Source organism: Mastigoproctus giganteus, chromosome 13 (assembly GCF_048544385.1).
Source record: "Mastigoproctus giganteus isolate SK-2022 chromosome 13, ASM4854438v1, whole genome shotgun sequence".
In the NCBI taxonomy this organism is placed as follows: domain Eukaryota; kingdom Metazoa; phylum Arthropoda; class Arachnida; order Uropygi; family Thelyphonidae; genus Mastigoproctus; species Mastigoproctus giganteus.
In genome coordinates, this window is record NC_143587.1 from 120,928,063 (window position 1) to 120,943,074 (window position 15,012).

At 36.6% G+C, this 15,012-nt stretch overlaps 1 protein-coding gene across 1 annotated transcript in view; it reads right to left on the reverse strand.

The window, feature by feature from the left end:
* Nucleotides 1–15,012, reverse strand: part of LOC150076409 (retinol dehydrogenase 7-like) — a 146,616-nt gene that overhangs the window by 14,278 nt on the left and 117,326 nt on the right. The window contains exon 4 of the mRNA XM_090387060.1: nt 12,608–12,740. Within this exon, the coding sequence (XP_090243186.1) occupies nt 12,608–12,740 (133 nt within the window). The remainder of the gene's footprint in view (nt 1–12,607; nt 12,741–15,012) is intronic.

The window sequence follows — 15,012 nt, forward strand, 5'->3', positions numbered from 1 at the left end:
CCGGCTCCTTGGCAGTGTATTTTCTATCATTTCTGGTGTTGATTACCTAGTCTTGGATATTAGCCAGCTATGAGGCACGGAGTCGAATTAATACATTTTTACTAGTTGATCAACAAATTAGCTTTTATGAATTTCTTGCCACCGTTTTGTTTGCATTAACCCTTTTTTGGATGAAGTAGCATTGTAAAAATTGAGCTTTTCATAATCACACAACACTATGCAGTTGCATATGTTATTTTTAATACTAATATTAATAATATGTTTGTATTAAATGCTAATTATTAATATATTAGTAGTACTGTATTATACACTACTGTGCAGTATTACTAAATGACATGTGCAACTGAACAGGTGAAGTGGTTAGGCTTACCAGATTGTCTGAGGTGGATGTATAACATTTTTATGAAAATGAGGGTAAACAGAAGATATGATTTTATTACAGAAATTGATATAACATGATGATAATAGAAATAGTAAAAATGGTACTTATAGTATACAAAAGTAAGAGATATAAACATCAAAAACCATAACAAACATTTAAACCACAAAAGAAGAAAAAAAAGTTAAAACTAAACAGATTACAAAATCCTGATGCACAGTCTTACAATAAAAATATTAGCATTAAAAAAATTGTATTTTTCAAAAATAGAGATACAAATATCAAAACACTATTATATATATATATATATACTGTATATACAATAAAAATTACCATAAAATGAACAGTTTATGTAATGAAAATTGAATATGCAAACATCAAACTTTACAATAAAAAACAAGCATAAAAAATTACATAGTTACTAAAACAATCAGATAATATACATTAGCGTATATTAACTTTTTTCTTCACTTATATTTTTCATAATTCCCAACCAAATATAGAAGATCCGGGTGTTCCAAGAGATGTCCATGAAATTGGTCACAACTGAATGTTTCTAAATTTTGTTGTGATAAAAATGTTACTTTAATTGAATCAACGTTTAATTGTTTTCTTTCCTTTGTCCATTGAGCATTATCAATGAAAATATATGCTCAGCATTGGCATTATGTCCAGGTAAAGCAAAAAAAGAATGTAGTCAATTTTAATAATTCTCAAAAAAGTTCAGTATTTCAAGATTCATTGAAAAATTTATTTCATTTTTCATGAGCTGATTTTTCAGAATCATTACAGAATTCATCATTATTCTCAATGAATGTTTATAAGTTTGCACCATTGATCAAAAACTTTTAAATCATCAATATTAACACTTTCTGCTGTAAATATGATAGTGAGGATATAACTTCATTCCAGTTCGGTCATTTTTAAAACTCATACACCAGAAAACAAAAAATTCTTCAAAAGGTTTTTTTTTATCCACAATTCTAAATATTTTGAAATAGTTTCATGAAAAAATTATTTGCATTGCAAAGAAATTGTTCCAGTTCAACATTTAAATCACTGTCTTGCCTTTCTTAAAACATCTCTTACTTTAAATGGAACAAATTTATTGATAATTCTTTCCTGAACAAGAAAATGGAATTTTCCCAGTATATCAGTATATCTAACATAGAATTTTGTTCTTTTTCTGTATCTTTTGTATTAATGTTAGCATTTGATAAACTTCCGGCACTCATCTCATTGAATAACTTCTCATGTGTGAATGTAGATGCAAAATACTCATTCAGTTTATCAGCTACCTGAGCATGATCATCAATATGTCAACCCATCTATGTTAAGTGGTCCAATCTGATTCATTCCTTTCCTCCTCTCCTAGAGTTTATATAAGTAAAGAACTCTTTGCCGTTTTTCCTTGCATCCTTTGCCAAAGATTTCTCTTAATCTGCTTTTGCCTGCCTAACCTCCTTTGTGACATGATTACAGACTGGTTTATACCTAATAAAACTTTTTCGTAGTTTACGCCGACCTTGTGTTAAAATAATAAAACAAAAAACAAAATTAATGGTTTAATAAAATTAAACTGGTATTACTAATTTACAATAAATTACTATTTACAATAAGTATATAAAAATAAAAAGAGTACCATAAAATACAATAAAATATACATAATTAAAAGCGCCAAAATCTGAAGCTTTCTAAGGCTCTGCCTTCTTTCTCAACAGTACGCTTTATTTTTGCAGTGCAATCTTAAATACCTGCAGGTTTACGGCACATGTCACGTGATTCAATAATATTCAATAACATAAAATTCAATAACGTGATTCAATAACATTCAAAATAATAATCCCGGACCACTTCCGGAACTGGATTGTTATTTGGTTTTTTTTAGGAGCATTAGCAACTAAGGCCATATTGCTCCGGGAATATGCGGTAGTCATTCCCTGACCTTTCCGCATCCTCCGTATTTGGTGGTGACGGGCTCGAACCCCGGTCTAATCAAGAAGCGTGTGCTCCGGAACTGGAAGTGGCTCAGAGTGCGTCAGGTGAAATCGTTCATCCCCTGCAAGGATCACTGTCTCAAAGAGGGGATGAATCTGCATACCCCTATCTCTATTAATGTTGCTCCCAATGGAACTAATCCGCAAGCTATCGAGCCACTTGCGGTCCTAAAACCTATGCGTCCGGTCGATGATAGTAGCTTCGTCCGGGGAGATATGATGTTGCTTCTCCCAATAATACTCTGCCACCGCTGATTTCACATAATCTGCATTCCTTATCGCCTGCATGTGCTCCCCGAGATGATCCTTTAAATGCCGTTTTGTTTCCCCCACATAACATTCCCCACAATCCGGGCACTTAATGCTATAAACGACCCCACTTACACTTTCTTTTGGAATGGGATCTTTCACTTGTGACAACACTGTGTGCAACTTACGTCCTGGCAGTTGCACACAGCGTGTATGATGATCCCGTAATACACGGGCAATTCGCTCGGTTAAACCCGGATAATAGGGAATGTATGCGGTGGCTATTGGCATAAATGCCTCAACTCTCCTCTGTTCTCCTTTGATATACTTATTTATGATCCTCTGGGGATAGCTGCACCTCAGGAGATCTGCCATGACATGCTCAAACTCTTTCTTTTTATCCTCAGAGGTGTTACAATGTGATTTAGCCCTGTCTATTAGTGTTCTAATGATCCTGTTCGTGTGATGGTTTGCCTGAGCTGAATTATAGTGTCAATACTGACCCTTAGTGTCAATACTGGTTTTCTGTAAACCCTACATTTTAAACATGGGCCTTCTCTGTAGACCAACACATCCAAGAACGGTAAAACCCCTCCTTCTTCCACCTTCGAGGTAAAATGTATAAATGGGGAGAAAATTCAAAGAAAATTTAAAACCTCATCTTCACTCCCTTTTCGAATAATTGAGAACGTATCATCTACATATCTTTTCCACAGATGCATAGGGAGAACCATATCACTAAATATTCTAGTCTCGAGCTGCTCCATCGCCAAATTAGCAATAATCGCACTAATGAGGGAGCCCGTCAACCTGCTTATACACAGTATTACAAAACACCATAGTGGTGCTTGATAGACATAATTCTATACCTTTACAAATGTCCTCCATGTCTATTTGGGTCCCACTACTTAAGGTGACATCTTTCTGTAAGGCCATGTGTGCACAATGTACCCCATGGTTAATTGGAATACATGTAAACAGAGATGTCACGTCAAAAGATATCATGGTTTCATTTTCTTCTATAGATTGTTCTCTTATAAAATGTACAAAATCCTTGCTGTCCCTAACACTAAACTCAGAGAGCCCCACTATCGGTGCCAACAATTTGGCCAGGAAACCAGATAATGCATATGAGTGACTGCCTATAAACGAAAAAATGGGTCTGAGTGGAACACCCACTTTATGTATCTTAGGCAGTCCATAAAACCTCGGTAATTGGCTTCCCGTAGCATGCAATGACCAATACCGTTCTTGAAAAATCTTGTTATTCTTAAGCCAACTGTGTGCCATCCTATTAACCTGGCACTCCAAGTTCAACAATGGATTTTTGCCCATAATCTTATAAGTTGTTCTGTCATTCAGAAGATCTAATGCCTTACTAAAATACATCTCCTTGTCAAGAACCACTGTTACCCTGCCTTTGTCTGCCGGTAGAACCACAATATTATCCTCATGCCTGAGACCTTTAAGTGCTAATTTAAATTAGCACTTGAAACCTTTAAGTCCTTTAAATTAGCACTTAAAGGTCTCAGGCAGGAGGATAATATTGTAGTTCTACCGGCAGACAAAGGCAGGGTAACAGTGGTTCTTGACAAGGAGGTGTATTTTAGTAAGGCATTAGATCTTCTGAATGAAAGAACAACTTATAAGATTATGGGCAAAAATCCATTGTTGAACTTGGAGCGCCAGGTTAATAGGATGGCATACAGTTGGCTTAAGAATAACAAGATTTCTAAAGAACGGTATTGGTCATTGCATGCTATGGGAAGCCAATTGAGCACATCACGGCAGATCTCCTGAGGTGTGGCTACCCCCAGAGGATCATAAATAAGTATATCAAAGGAGAACAAAGGAGAGTTGAGGCATTTATGCCGATAGCCACCGCATACATTCCCTATTAGCCAGGTTTAACCGAGCGAATAGCCCATGTATTATGGGATAATCAGACACGCTGTGTGCAACTGCCAGGACGTAAGTTGCACACAGTGTTGTCACAAGTGAAAGATCCCATTCCAAAATAAAGTGTAGGTGGGGTCATTTATAGCATTAAGTGCCCGGATTGTGGGGAATGTTATGTGGGAGAAACAAAACGGCGTTTAAAGGATCGTCTGCAGATTATGTGAAATCAGCCATGGTGGAACATTATTGGGAGAAGCAACATCAAATCTCCCTGGACAAAGCTACCGGGCGCATAGGTTTTGGGACTGCAAGTGGCTTGAGAGCTAGTGGATTAGTTCCATTGGGAGCAACATTAATAGAGATAGGGGTATGCGGATTTATCCCCTCTTTGAGACAGTGATCCTTGGAGGGGATGAACGATTTCACCTGACGTGTTCCCCAGCCACTTCCGGTTCCGTTACGCATGAGAACAATGCACGTGTTATTGAATCACGTGACATGTGCCGTGAACCTGCAGGTATTTAAGATTGCACTGCAAAAATAAAGCGTACTGTTGAGAAAGAAGGCAGAGCCTTCAAAAGCTTCAGATTTTAGCACTTTTAATTCTGTATATTTTATTGTATTTTATGGTACTCTTTTACTTTTTATATGCTTATTGTAAATTAGTAATACCAGTTTAATTTTATTAAACCATTAATTTTGTTTTTTGTTTTTTTTTTGTTTTATTATTTTAACACAAGGTTGGTGTAAACTACTAAAAATTTATATTATGAATATGCCCAACCCAAGACGCCTATTTGAAGAATTAGTTTATACCTACCATAGGCTTCTGTGTCACCTGATACTTTATATACATCCCATACATTTTTCTTCCCTGCCACGAGCCTTATTAATTCATCTGACATTCATTCAGGCCTAAACCTCGAACAGTATTTCTTAGTTGAAATGAAAAGTCTAATAGCCTCCAAAATTAAGTCCCTGAAGGTTTCCCATTTAGAATTCAATGTTGGTAACATCATCAGTTGATCACACTGTACAGAATTTAAAAACTGTCTGAGACCTCTATAGTCACCTTTACAAAAGCGAAACCCCTTCCCTTTAGCCTTGATGGTAGTTACATCTTTAAGTAATTCCCACATCAGTACATTGTGATCACTGTCACCCAGTGAGTTCTTTTATCTGAAAATTCTTAATGCATGAATAATCACTGCTGATAATCAGATCAAGAGTATTACTCCCTCTGGTTGCCTCTCGAACATGTTGCTGTAGAAAACAGTCATCCAATAAATCCACAAAAGTCTTGCTAGTGTGTGGGTGACAAACTCACAAGTTTCAATCAATATCTGGAAAGTTAAAATTCCCCGTTATAAGACATTCTGATTTACTGGCTCACTCTATTTCTCTGCACAATTGCTCATTATACTCATCAGATTCATTAGGTCTATAACACACACCTACTCTCATTTTTCCTTTCCCAATGCTTATTTCTCACCAAACAGACTCGATAGTACATTGTTCCCCAACATCAATTGGATGCACTTCCTTAGATTTTATGTGTTTCTTAACTAACAGCATAACCCCTCCTCCCTTCCTGTCCTGTCTATCCTTCCTGTACATATTTATTATTATTATTAATATCCATATGATGCCAGGAAGCCTGAGGCTTATGCTGCACCAGTAAAAAAAAAAAAGTTCCCGAATAACCCTGAGTGAGAGAGAGTCAAAAGTATAAGGGAATCACCAAGAAAGAGAAGAATGATGATATCCAGCTCAGAACCCTGGGTGTGCCAAGCCCATACTCACCAGATGTGAGCCCCCAGGGATAATTGTACTTTCCAAATTCCAATTCTGCACTGCTTATATCTGTGTGACACTATGTCTCTGATATCCCAACAATATCTGCTTTTGATGTCTTGACTAATATTTCTAGCTCATCAAATTTATTTACCAAACTCCTAGCATTGGTGTACATGCAAGTATACATGCATCTGTTCTTACTCTTTATGGTATTAGGGTATGGTATATCATACCATAGAATACCATGGAATTATGGCATACTTTTAAATCATTAACCACAGAAAACCTGAATGTCTATATACTATTGAAAAAATACTCCATGAGGAGGATTCCAAGTTAGATGAATAAGGAAGTTGCCAGATTACTTCAGCAGAAAAAGATGGCATGGAAAAGTTACAGAGCAATAAAACGTACTGAAGCCTATAACAGCTACAAATTGATCTGTAATAGTCTCACAGAAAAGGCTGGCAAAGACAGATTATGAGAAATCACTGGCAAAGAGAGCAAAGTGTGGGGATAAGGAATTCTTCATATATATAAATGTAAATCGGATTGGACCCTTATGTAAGGGATGTGGGATATTATTAGATACTCCAGTTGATGTTGCAAATTATGAGAATGAAGTTGAAAAATATGTAATTAAAAAAAGGTAGATAAACTGCAGCCATTATCAACCTACCACAGAATGGAAGCCTCCTCAACAATTCATGTTGAGGCAAGTGGACCATAATCTGCCATGCTGGTCCACTGTGGGTTGGCAGATTGACCAGATTTAGCAGTCAGGGGATTGAACCTGCTCCACTCAAAGAGCATGTGCTATTGCACTCTAGCTCCCGACCACCCAACTATGGAATTCACATGATTATTTAATTAAAAAAACTTTCAAGCCTACAGGCAAGTAAGGCTCCTGGGGTTGATGGCATATACCCTATAATTTTAAGGGAGATGGCAACTGAGTGCGTTGAACCAGTAAGGATAATTATGAGGGCATCATTGGACTCAGGAGAGATTTTCTTGGATTGAAAAAGTGTCACTGTACTGCCAATACATAAAGGTGGTTCTAATAGTGGGAAATTACCAATCAGCCATTCTAATTTCAGTATTAGAGAAAATCATGGAGGCAATGAGCAAGGGCAAAATTTAGGATCATATAGATAGAAATGGAATTCTGAAAGATACACAGCATGGTTTAGTAAAAGGAAAATTGTGTTTAACAAATCTGGTTAGCTATTTTGACAGGGTCACTCATGAGCTGGATTTAGGGAATAAGTGACCCTGTCAAAATAGCTAACCAGATTTGTTAAACACAATTTTCCTTTTACTAAACCATAGGGGAAATCCTTAGGGGGATAGCAGGATGGCTTCAGGGCAGGAGGTGCAGATGGTTGTGATAAATGGTTATTTTCAGATTGGGTTAATGCAAGAAGTGGGGTTCCCCAAGGATCGGTATTGGGAACACTTGTTGCTGATTTTCTTAAATGACATTGATGAAGGGATAGAGGCAGTGGTGGGATTCAAATAATTTAACAACCGGTTCGCTGCCCTAATGACCGTTCTAAGTATAAAAAAACTATATACCGAAAGGTAGTTTATTTTTCATGCAGTTAATACTTAAATAAGAACAATAAAAGAGGTCCACAAAACTAGATTATGTTATAAGAAAGAGTTTTAAAATATTAATGAAAAAATATTAAATAATACCTGACAAAAAACAATAAAACTGTTATTTAAGATATTTCCATATTGTTTCTTGATTGGCGTCCTCGCTTGCAATTTTCTTCTCTTTTATCCGAGCATCATCGGCTGAGTGATTTACCCTTAACCACTGTAGGAGTAGGATCCCATTCCTTTAGAGGTAGACCGATTAGACTAATAGTCATTGTGTTTGATATATTAGAAACAGTTAGGCGACTTCTCTTCTCTGAACATATTATGTTCATCTTTGGAAAACCCCCTTCCGCTTCTGCTGAACTTACGGCAATTCTTCTGACAATATTTTTAGCTCTTTGAACACTTTCAGGATAATTCTGAAATTGCATAATTCTGGGAATTTTTTAAAACGTTTTCCAAGAAATCTCGATAATCATTAATATCAATTTGGTAATTAAAAATGTCATTAAATACGAGCAATTGTTCTTCAGCTGCTTTCCATGGAACTAGTACTTCTTCAATATTCCAGTAATCTGGCTCCAAAAAATTGAGAAATTGTAATTTATTCCTATCTTGAAATTAGCTACAACTTGCTTTTAAATGTTTACAATCCATTAGTCTTTTTTTTTTCAAATTCGTTACGATGTTTTCTAAAAGTCTTTCCCGAGGAAGCCCGAGACAAATCGATGATTTTCTACAAATTTTATATTTTTGAAGGTTTCTGAAGTAATTAATTCATCAACTTTTTTTTCGTATGGACCCTTTTCCTTTCCAAGCATTTGAAATGCTTTAATAGATCTTATCACGAGTTTTTCAGCCTTTATTATGTCTATATTTCTTGCTTGCAGTGCATTTGAAAGAAGAGAAATTTCGTTTAAAATATCAATCATCAATGCCAAATCAGTTATAAAATATATATTTTCAAGATGGGCAGCCATACCTAAGTACTTTTTATTTGAATAGAAATAGTGATGTAACGCTGGCTAAGTGGGCCACACAGCTAGAGTTGACCTTAAACCACAGGCAGCCCATCTTGGTCCCAAAACTCTACCAATCTTTATAATTTCAATTCCAAGTTGTTCAGATATTTTGGAAAGTTCAATTTGGTTCTTATTGGATTGATGAAAAATAGTATATATCTTATCAATAAATATTTTAAAATGATTTACTTGCTTTGTTTCCTTTATCGAATCATCTAAAACAAGATGGAGGCGATGATTTAAACAGTGCCATATTATTATGTTTGGAAACTCTTTTGCAATCCTAGTGCTCACTCAAGATTTTCTTCCAAGCATAACGCTGGCACCATTGGAGCAAAATCCTATTAAATTTTTTTCTAGGTAGTTCTTAGTAAGCCAAACATTATTTAAACTTTCCATAACTGAAGAACGTATTGTCTCTGCATCTTGTTTTTCCAATTCAACTAGTTCAATGAAAATTGTTGGTGATGTAACTGAATCCAAGGCCAATTCTAATACAACAAATTCTGATTTTGGTTTCTTATTGAAAAAAAATCTGTCAAATTCTGTTGCCTTTTAAGGGCTACTGCAAAAAAATTTTAAAAATGTTTTATTTTAATATATTATAGAGCAGGAGCGGATATGTGCCAATATATTTGAATATTTTTACTGGTTCTGTCCACGTGTGGTCATATCATAAACTTTTATAAACAAAGCACTATGCTTATACCATTGATAAACATCAGCCAGAACATACATTTTCTTCATTTTATCGATATTAAATGAAAATTTCTTGCTGAATTAATAAATGGCATAGAATGCCAGGTGCCCACCTTAGAGAGAATCCTGATCACAAGTGCCATTTTAACAACCGGTTCGCCGAACTCAACAAAAAATTAGGTATCGGTTCTGCCGAACCGGCTGAATCCCACCACTGGATAGAGGGTGTGATGTCTAAATTTGCAGATGATGTAAAGATTGGTAGAGTAGTTAATGATAGCCACCAAACAGAGCTTCTTCAGAGTGACCCTCTAGGTCACTCTGAAGAGTCCTTCCTAACTTTCCTAACCTTCAGGGATGGTTCTTCCTTCCTTAAAGGGTCCTTCCTAACTTTCCTAACCTTCAGGGATGGTTAGGAAAGTGGCAGCTATGCTTTAATTCAGCAAAATGCAAGGTCTTACTTACACTTGGAGAACAGTAACCCCAAAATAACTTATACACTTGGTGGAGTTGAACTAAAGTCAGTAGCGGAAGAAAGGAACTTGGGAATTATGATACGGTCAGACATGAAGTTCTCCAAGCATTGTAGACAGGTTGCAAGGAAGGCCCACAGTGTATTATTGATGATTTATCAAACATTTGCTAGTAGAGATAAGGATGTCATAATCCCACTATACACTGGTGTTCAAAGTTAAGGCAAAGCTAAGTAATATTTGACAGGTGCTCTCAAAATATTCCAAAATGAGCATTTGCAACCTTTATACAACAATTTTGGTAAACACGACAATTATGGCTGAAATTTTATCAGAAGCCCTCAATTTGATTCAGTTTATCATTTTAAATGGAAAACAAATGAGGTTCACTAGGTGCAAACTAATATTTAGCTGAACTGCCTCTGGCCCTGATGACAGCAGCACACTGTCTAGGCATTGACAAGATCAATTTCTGAAGATAATCAACTGATAGTTCATGGTTCCAAACACAAATTATGGCTTCCTGAAGTTCATGAAGGATCTTTGGTTTCTTTCTGGCAACTGCAGATTCCACACGATACCAACAGTTCTCTATAGGATTCAGGTCCGGCCTGTTTCCTGGCTAGCTAAGATTTGTAATGGACTGTTCTTCCAACCATTTTTTCACTTGTAACAAATGTAAACACACATTACTGTTGAACCTCTAATGCAGAGATGAAGCTAAAGTAACTACAGAAGTGCCTACTTACACTTTTCACCCAATGACAAGGAGCAGAGTCGTCCCGAAAGATGCAGTTACTTGGCAGGTTGAAATGGTCTCTAATGGTTGGCAGCAATTTGCCTTCCAATATAGCCAGGTGTCCATTGGCATTTACAGAATCTTTTATAAACTGCAGGTGACCTACTCCGAAATACGAAATGTACCCCCATATCATTTGGCTGGTAGGGAATTTCACTGTAGACACCATACAGTCTGAATGGTATTCTTCACCATGTCTATGGTGAATCCCGGTTTTTCTCCCATTAGAGCCATGCAGGTTGAATTTCTTCTCATCTGAGAAAATAACTGACTTTCACTGCTTGGGGATCTATTTGACATGCTCCTTACACCAATTAATTGGGTCTTTTTCATTTTTTGTGTGAAGAGTGGCTTCTTCTTAGGACAACGGGCTACAGGTCCATTTTTGAAGAGGCGTCTTCTAACCATTACTACTGCTTGCTACCACTCCTGTATGTTCTTCCCATTCTCTTTTCAGCTCAGACAAAGAAGCTTTATGGTTTTTAAGACATAAGTGCTTCAAAACACTGTCCTGTTTTGGTGTAGAGACTCATTTGCATCCAGTTCCTTTTATCCTATCAGCAGAACCAGTATTCTTAAATTTAGAGAGAAATCTACTCACTGTCGACTGATTACAAGACATTCTATTTGGAAAGAACATCCTTCCTTGCGTAAAGCAACAATAGCACTTTTTCTTTGTAGCATCAACTGCACGTAACTTGCTATCCTGACACAAGCAAGGAATGACTGCAACTCTTGCAGAGCATGCTTATATAACTGAGAGTAATATAAGCACGCTGATGCAATATTATGTCATCGCCTACGCGTGTCAATCTTATCTGATGCAATCTGTTAGAATATTGCCAAATACTTACATTATTCGGGTGACAATTACAATTTTAAGGGGTGATGCACTTTCTTTGATCACAAGTGTATAAGGCTATTTTTTAGGCCACACATTGAATACTGTGTTCAAGTATGGAGAATGCACCTGAAAAAAGACATTGAGTTTCTTGAAAGGGTCCAAAGATGGGTAACTTACCTGATAAGACTGGCAAAAGGGCATTCATATGAGGAAAGACTTTGAATACCTTGGAAACTAGGCACCTTAGAGGAGACTTGACTGAGGTGTTTAAGGCTCTGAGAAGCAAAAGTAAAATGAATAAGGACAAAATTTTCACAATTATAAATGATTCTAGAACTAGGCGCCATAAATTCAAGTTCCTTGGGGGGGGGAAGATGTTTAGACTGGATTGCAGGAAGTTGTATTTTAGCCAGCGAGTTATAAATTACTGGAATAAGTTGCCTGCATGCGTGGTTGAGGCTAACAGTTGGGGCAATTCAAAGATCAGCTGAATAGTCACCTACAGTTGGAGGGAAATGCATGGGTTGTCTGTTTCCTTTTCTTTTATTATTTATTAATTTTATTTTATTATTATTTTACTGTTTATTTTCTGTTTTTTTTTGGCCTGTGCAGCATAACCCTTTAGACTTCCTTCCTTCCTTGCATATGGCCAATATTAATACTAATAATCTGAGTGAGAAGCACTAATGATTTTATGTTAATTCATATGATAATAATTTTTTTAAAGTATAACAAGGATTCAAAGTTATTGATGAGGCTGTCATCACTGTATCATCAATATCACTGTATTCAGAACCAACAAGTTTATGATGAGCATTTAGTAGATATATGCAGAACTCACTGGAAAATCCATGGCTCTATACTTGAGACTTTGACACCCCATTTCTTTAACTCAATCCGAAGTCCATCACATAAGGCTAAAGCAGCAGATTTGCTCATACAATAAATCAGAAGTCCTGGGCATACCAAACGAGCTAAAAAAGTTAATAAGTCAGAAAGTTACACTATAAGAATTGTTTGTTTTTAACAAATTCTCAAATATTATCTAAACATGGGATCAAAGATCTGTACCAAGCCAATTTTAATGAATTTTCTATATTATAACCAATAGAATAATTCAATTTGATACGGATACTCAAGTTACAAAATTTAACCTATAAAGATTTAAATAAATTCTATAGGAAATGTGTCTTAATATAGATCAAATGGATTTTCTTGCTGCCTCAGAATTCGTTAAAAATATACAACTAAAAACTAACAAAAGGGGTCATCTTTTCAGATGATAAAGTTAGAGTAGAAGATCTTTGATCCTTAGTTTTTCATATAAGGAAAGACAAAACAGGCTATGATGAATGGTTTCAAGAAAGTTGAGATGAATATTTTCTTTTCATACCTTCTGTGGCTTCATACCTTCTCTTTTCTTACCTTCTGCAACTATCCTTGGACTCTCTGAGTCCAAGGATAGTTGCAGAAGGTATGAAGAATCTATGTGACTTCTAAAATAACAGAACTATTGGCCTTCTTACACAAGTAAATAAAATAGTTTTCATTTTCCTTAATTCAGTTTCAGTTTCATTTTTGTAAAGGGCATGTTAATTCTAATTCAGTTTTCATAGTATCGTATTAGATATAGGCCTAGTAATAACGTTAGGTTGGGGCACAGCTAAAGTGTGATTCTGGTTATGTCAGTCACTGTCTTTCCACAATATAGGAAAGATGTGATTTCAGTGCTTCTTTTGTAAAAAAATAGGTGCCGGTACCCATTCTTTGCTATCAGGAAAAATTGAAAATTAAAAGGATATGAAAAGTACTCTAAAATTTCTTTTCCTGATATTGTTACTTTAGTACATAGTAATGTTTTGGAATAAGAACAACAAGTTAAGTATATTAACGCACAGTTTATTAAGCATAAATTTATTATTCAAGTACAGTAGAGCATCGGTTATCCGGAATAATTAATGTCAGACCTCTTCCGGTTAAAGCCAAATTTTCCAGATAATAGAATGTAAGGTAAGATTATATAAATTTAACATTACCTTACAATTAAATTAAATAATTAAAATTAATTAAATTTTTAAAAAAATTATAAAACCAATCTTGGAAAACAGAAACATCCATCCAGGCATTTTTATGATTTTTATACAAAACAGGAAAATTAGAAAGATTTTTAGATGCTCTATTTTTTCAACTTACCGATAACGAGTGCAGACAACCTGTGCATCCCAGTGGCATTTGCACACATAGCAATTGTAACTCGCTCTTTTCTCATCTTAAAACCTGGTGCAGGAATTTTTCTTTTAGTGGCTAGGGTTTTTCTCCGTAATGCTTTCCATAATAAGCCTGTCTCATCAACCTTATAAATGTTTTCTTTCTTGTAATTTGCTATAGCTGAAGCAAACTTATGTTTAAAGGACACAGTTGCCAATTCATCTGCAGAAAGTTTCTCACCTTGAATATACAGAGTCCATCACATTAGCGAGCTACTGTTGCTCAACTGGCTGTCCAAATTAACCGTGGAGCCACCAGAAAGGTCTCCAACACGACAGTGCAGCAAACTGTTGTGCATCGTGCTCTGGAGCAGACACTTGGTAACAACACCCATGCTGACGGCCGTTCATCACAAACAATGCTGTCAGTTTGCACAACGCTGGACCCCGGCTGAGTGGCAATGGGTGGCCTTCTCCGATGAGTCATGGTTTCTGCTCCACTGAGGGCCGACCGGGCTAGCCGAGTGGGTAAAGTACCTGCCCGGCAACCCAAAGGTCGCGGGTTCGATTCCCGCCTCGGGCTTGGATCAAAGTACTGCAAAAACCCTGGGAGGTGCAATATGGCCACAGAAGCCGATGCGCCAACAACTACCAAATCAAATCAATCAATCAATCAAGCTCCACTGAGTGGATAGACAGTGGCGTATTAGGTGTGAAACCTCTGAGAACAGACACCTGGACATGATTGTTGACAGAAGGCAGGCTGGTGGGGTGGCGTTATGGTCTGGAGAATGTTTTCATGGCATGGCTTGGGTCCGCTGATACCTCTGGCGGGCACCCTGAATGCAAATGGTTACCTATTGGTCATTGCCGATCAGGTACACCCCGTACATGTTGACCATGTTCCCTGGGGATGATAGTATCTATCAGCAAGACAATGCACCATGCCGCCAGAATTGTCCATGAGTGGTTTGAGGAGCATGACAAAGACTCCAAGCTACTCCCTTGGCCACCGAATTCCTCGAATCTTAACCCAATT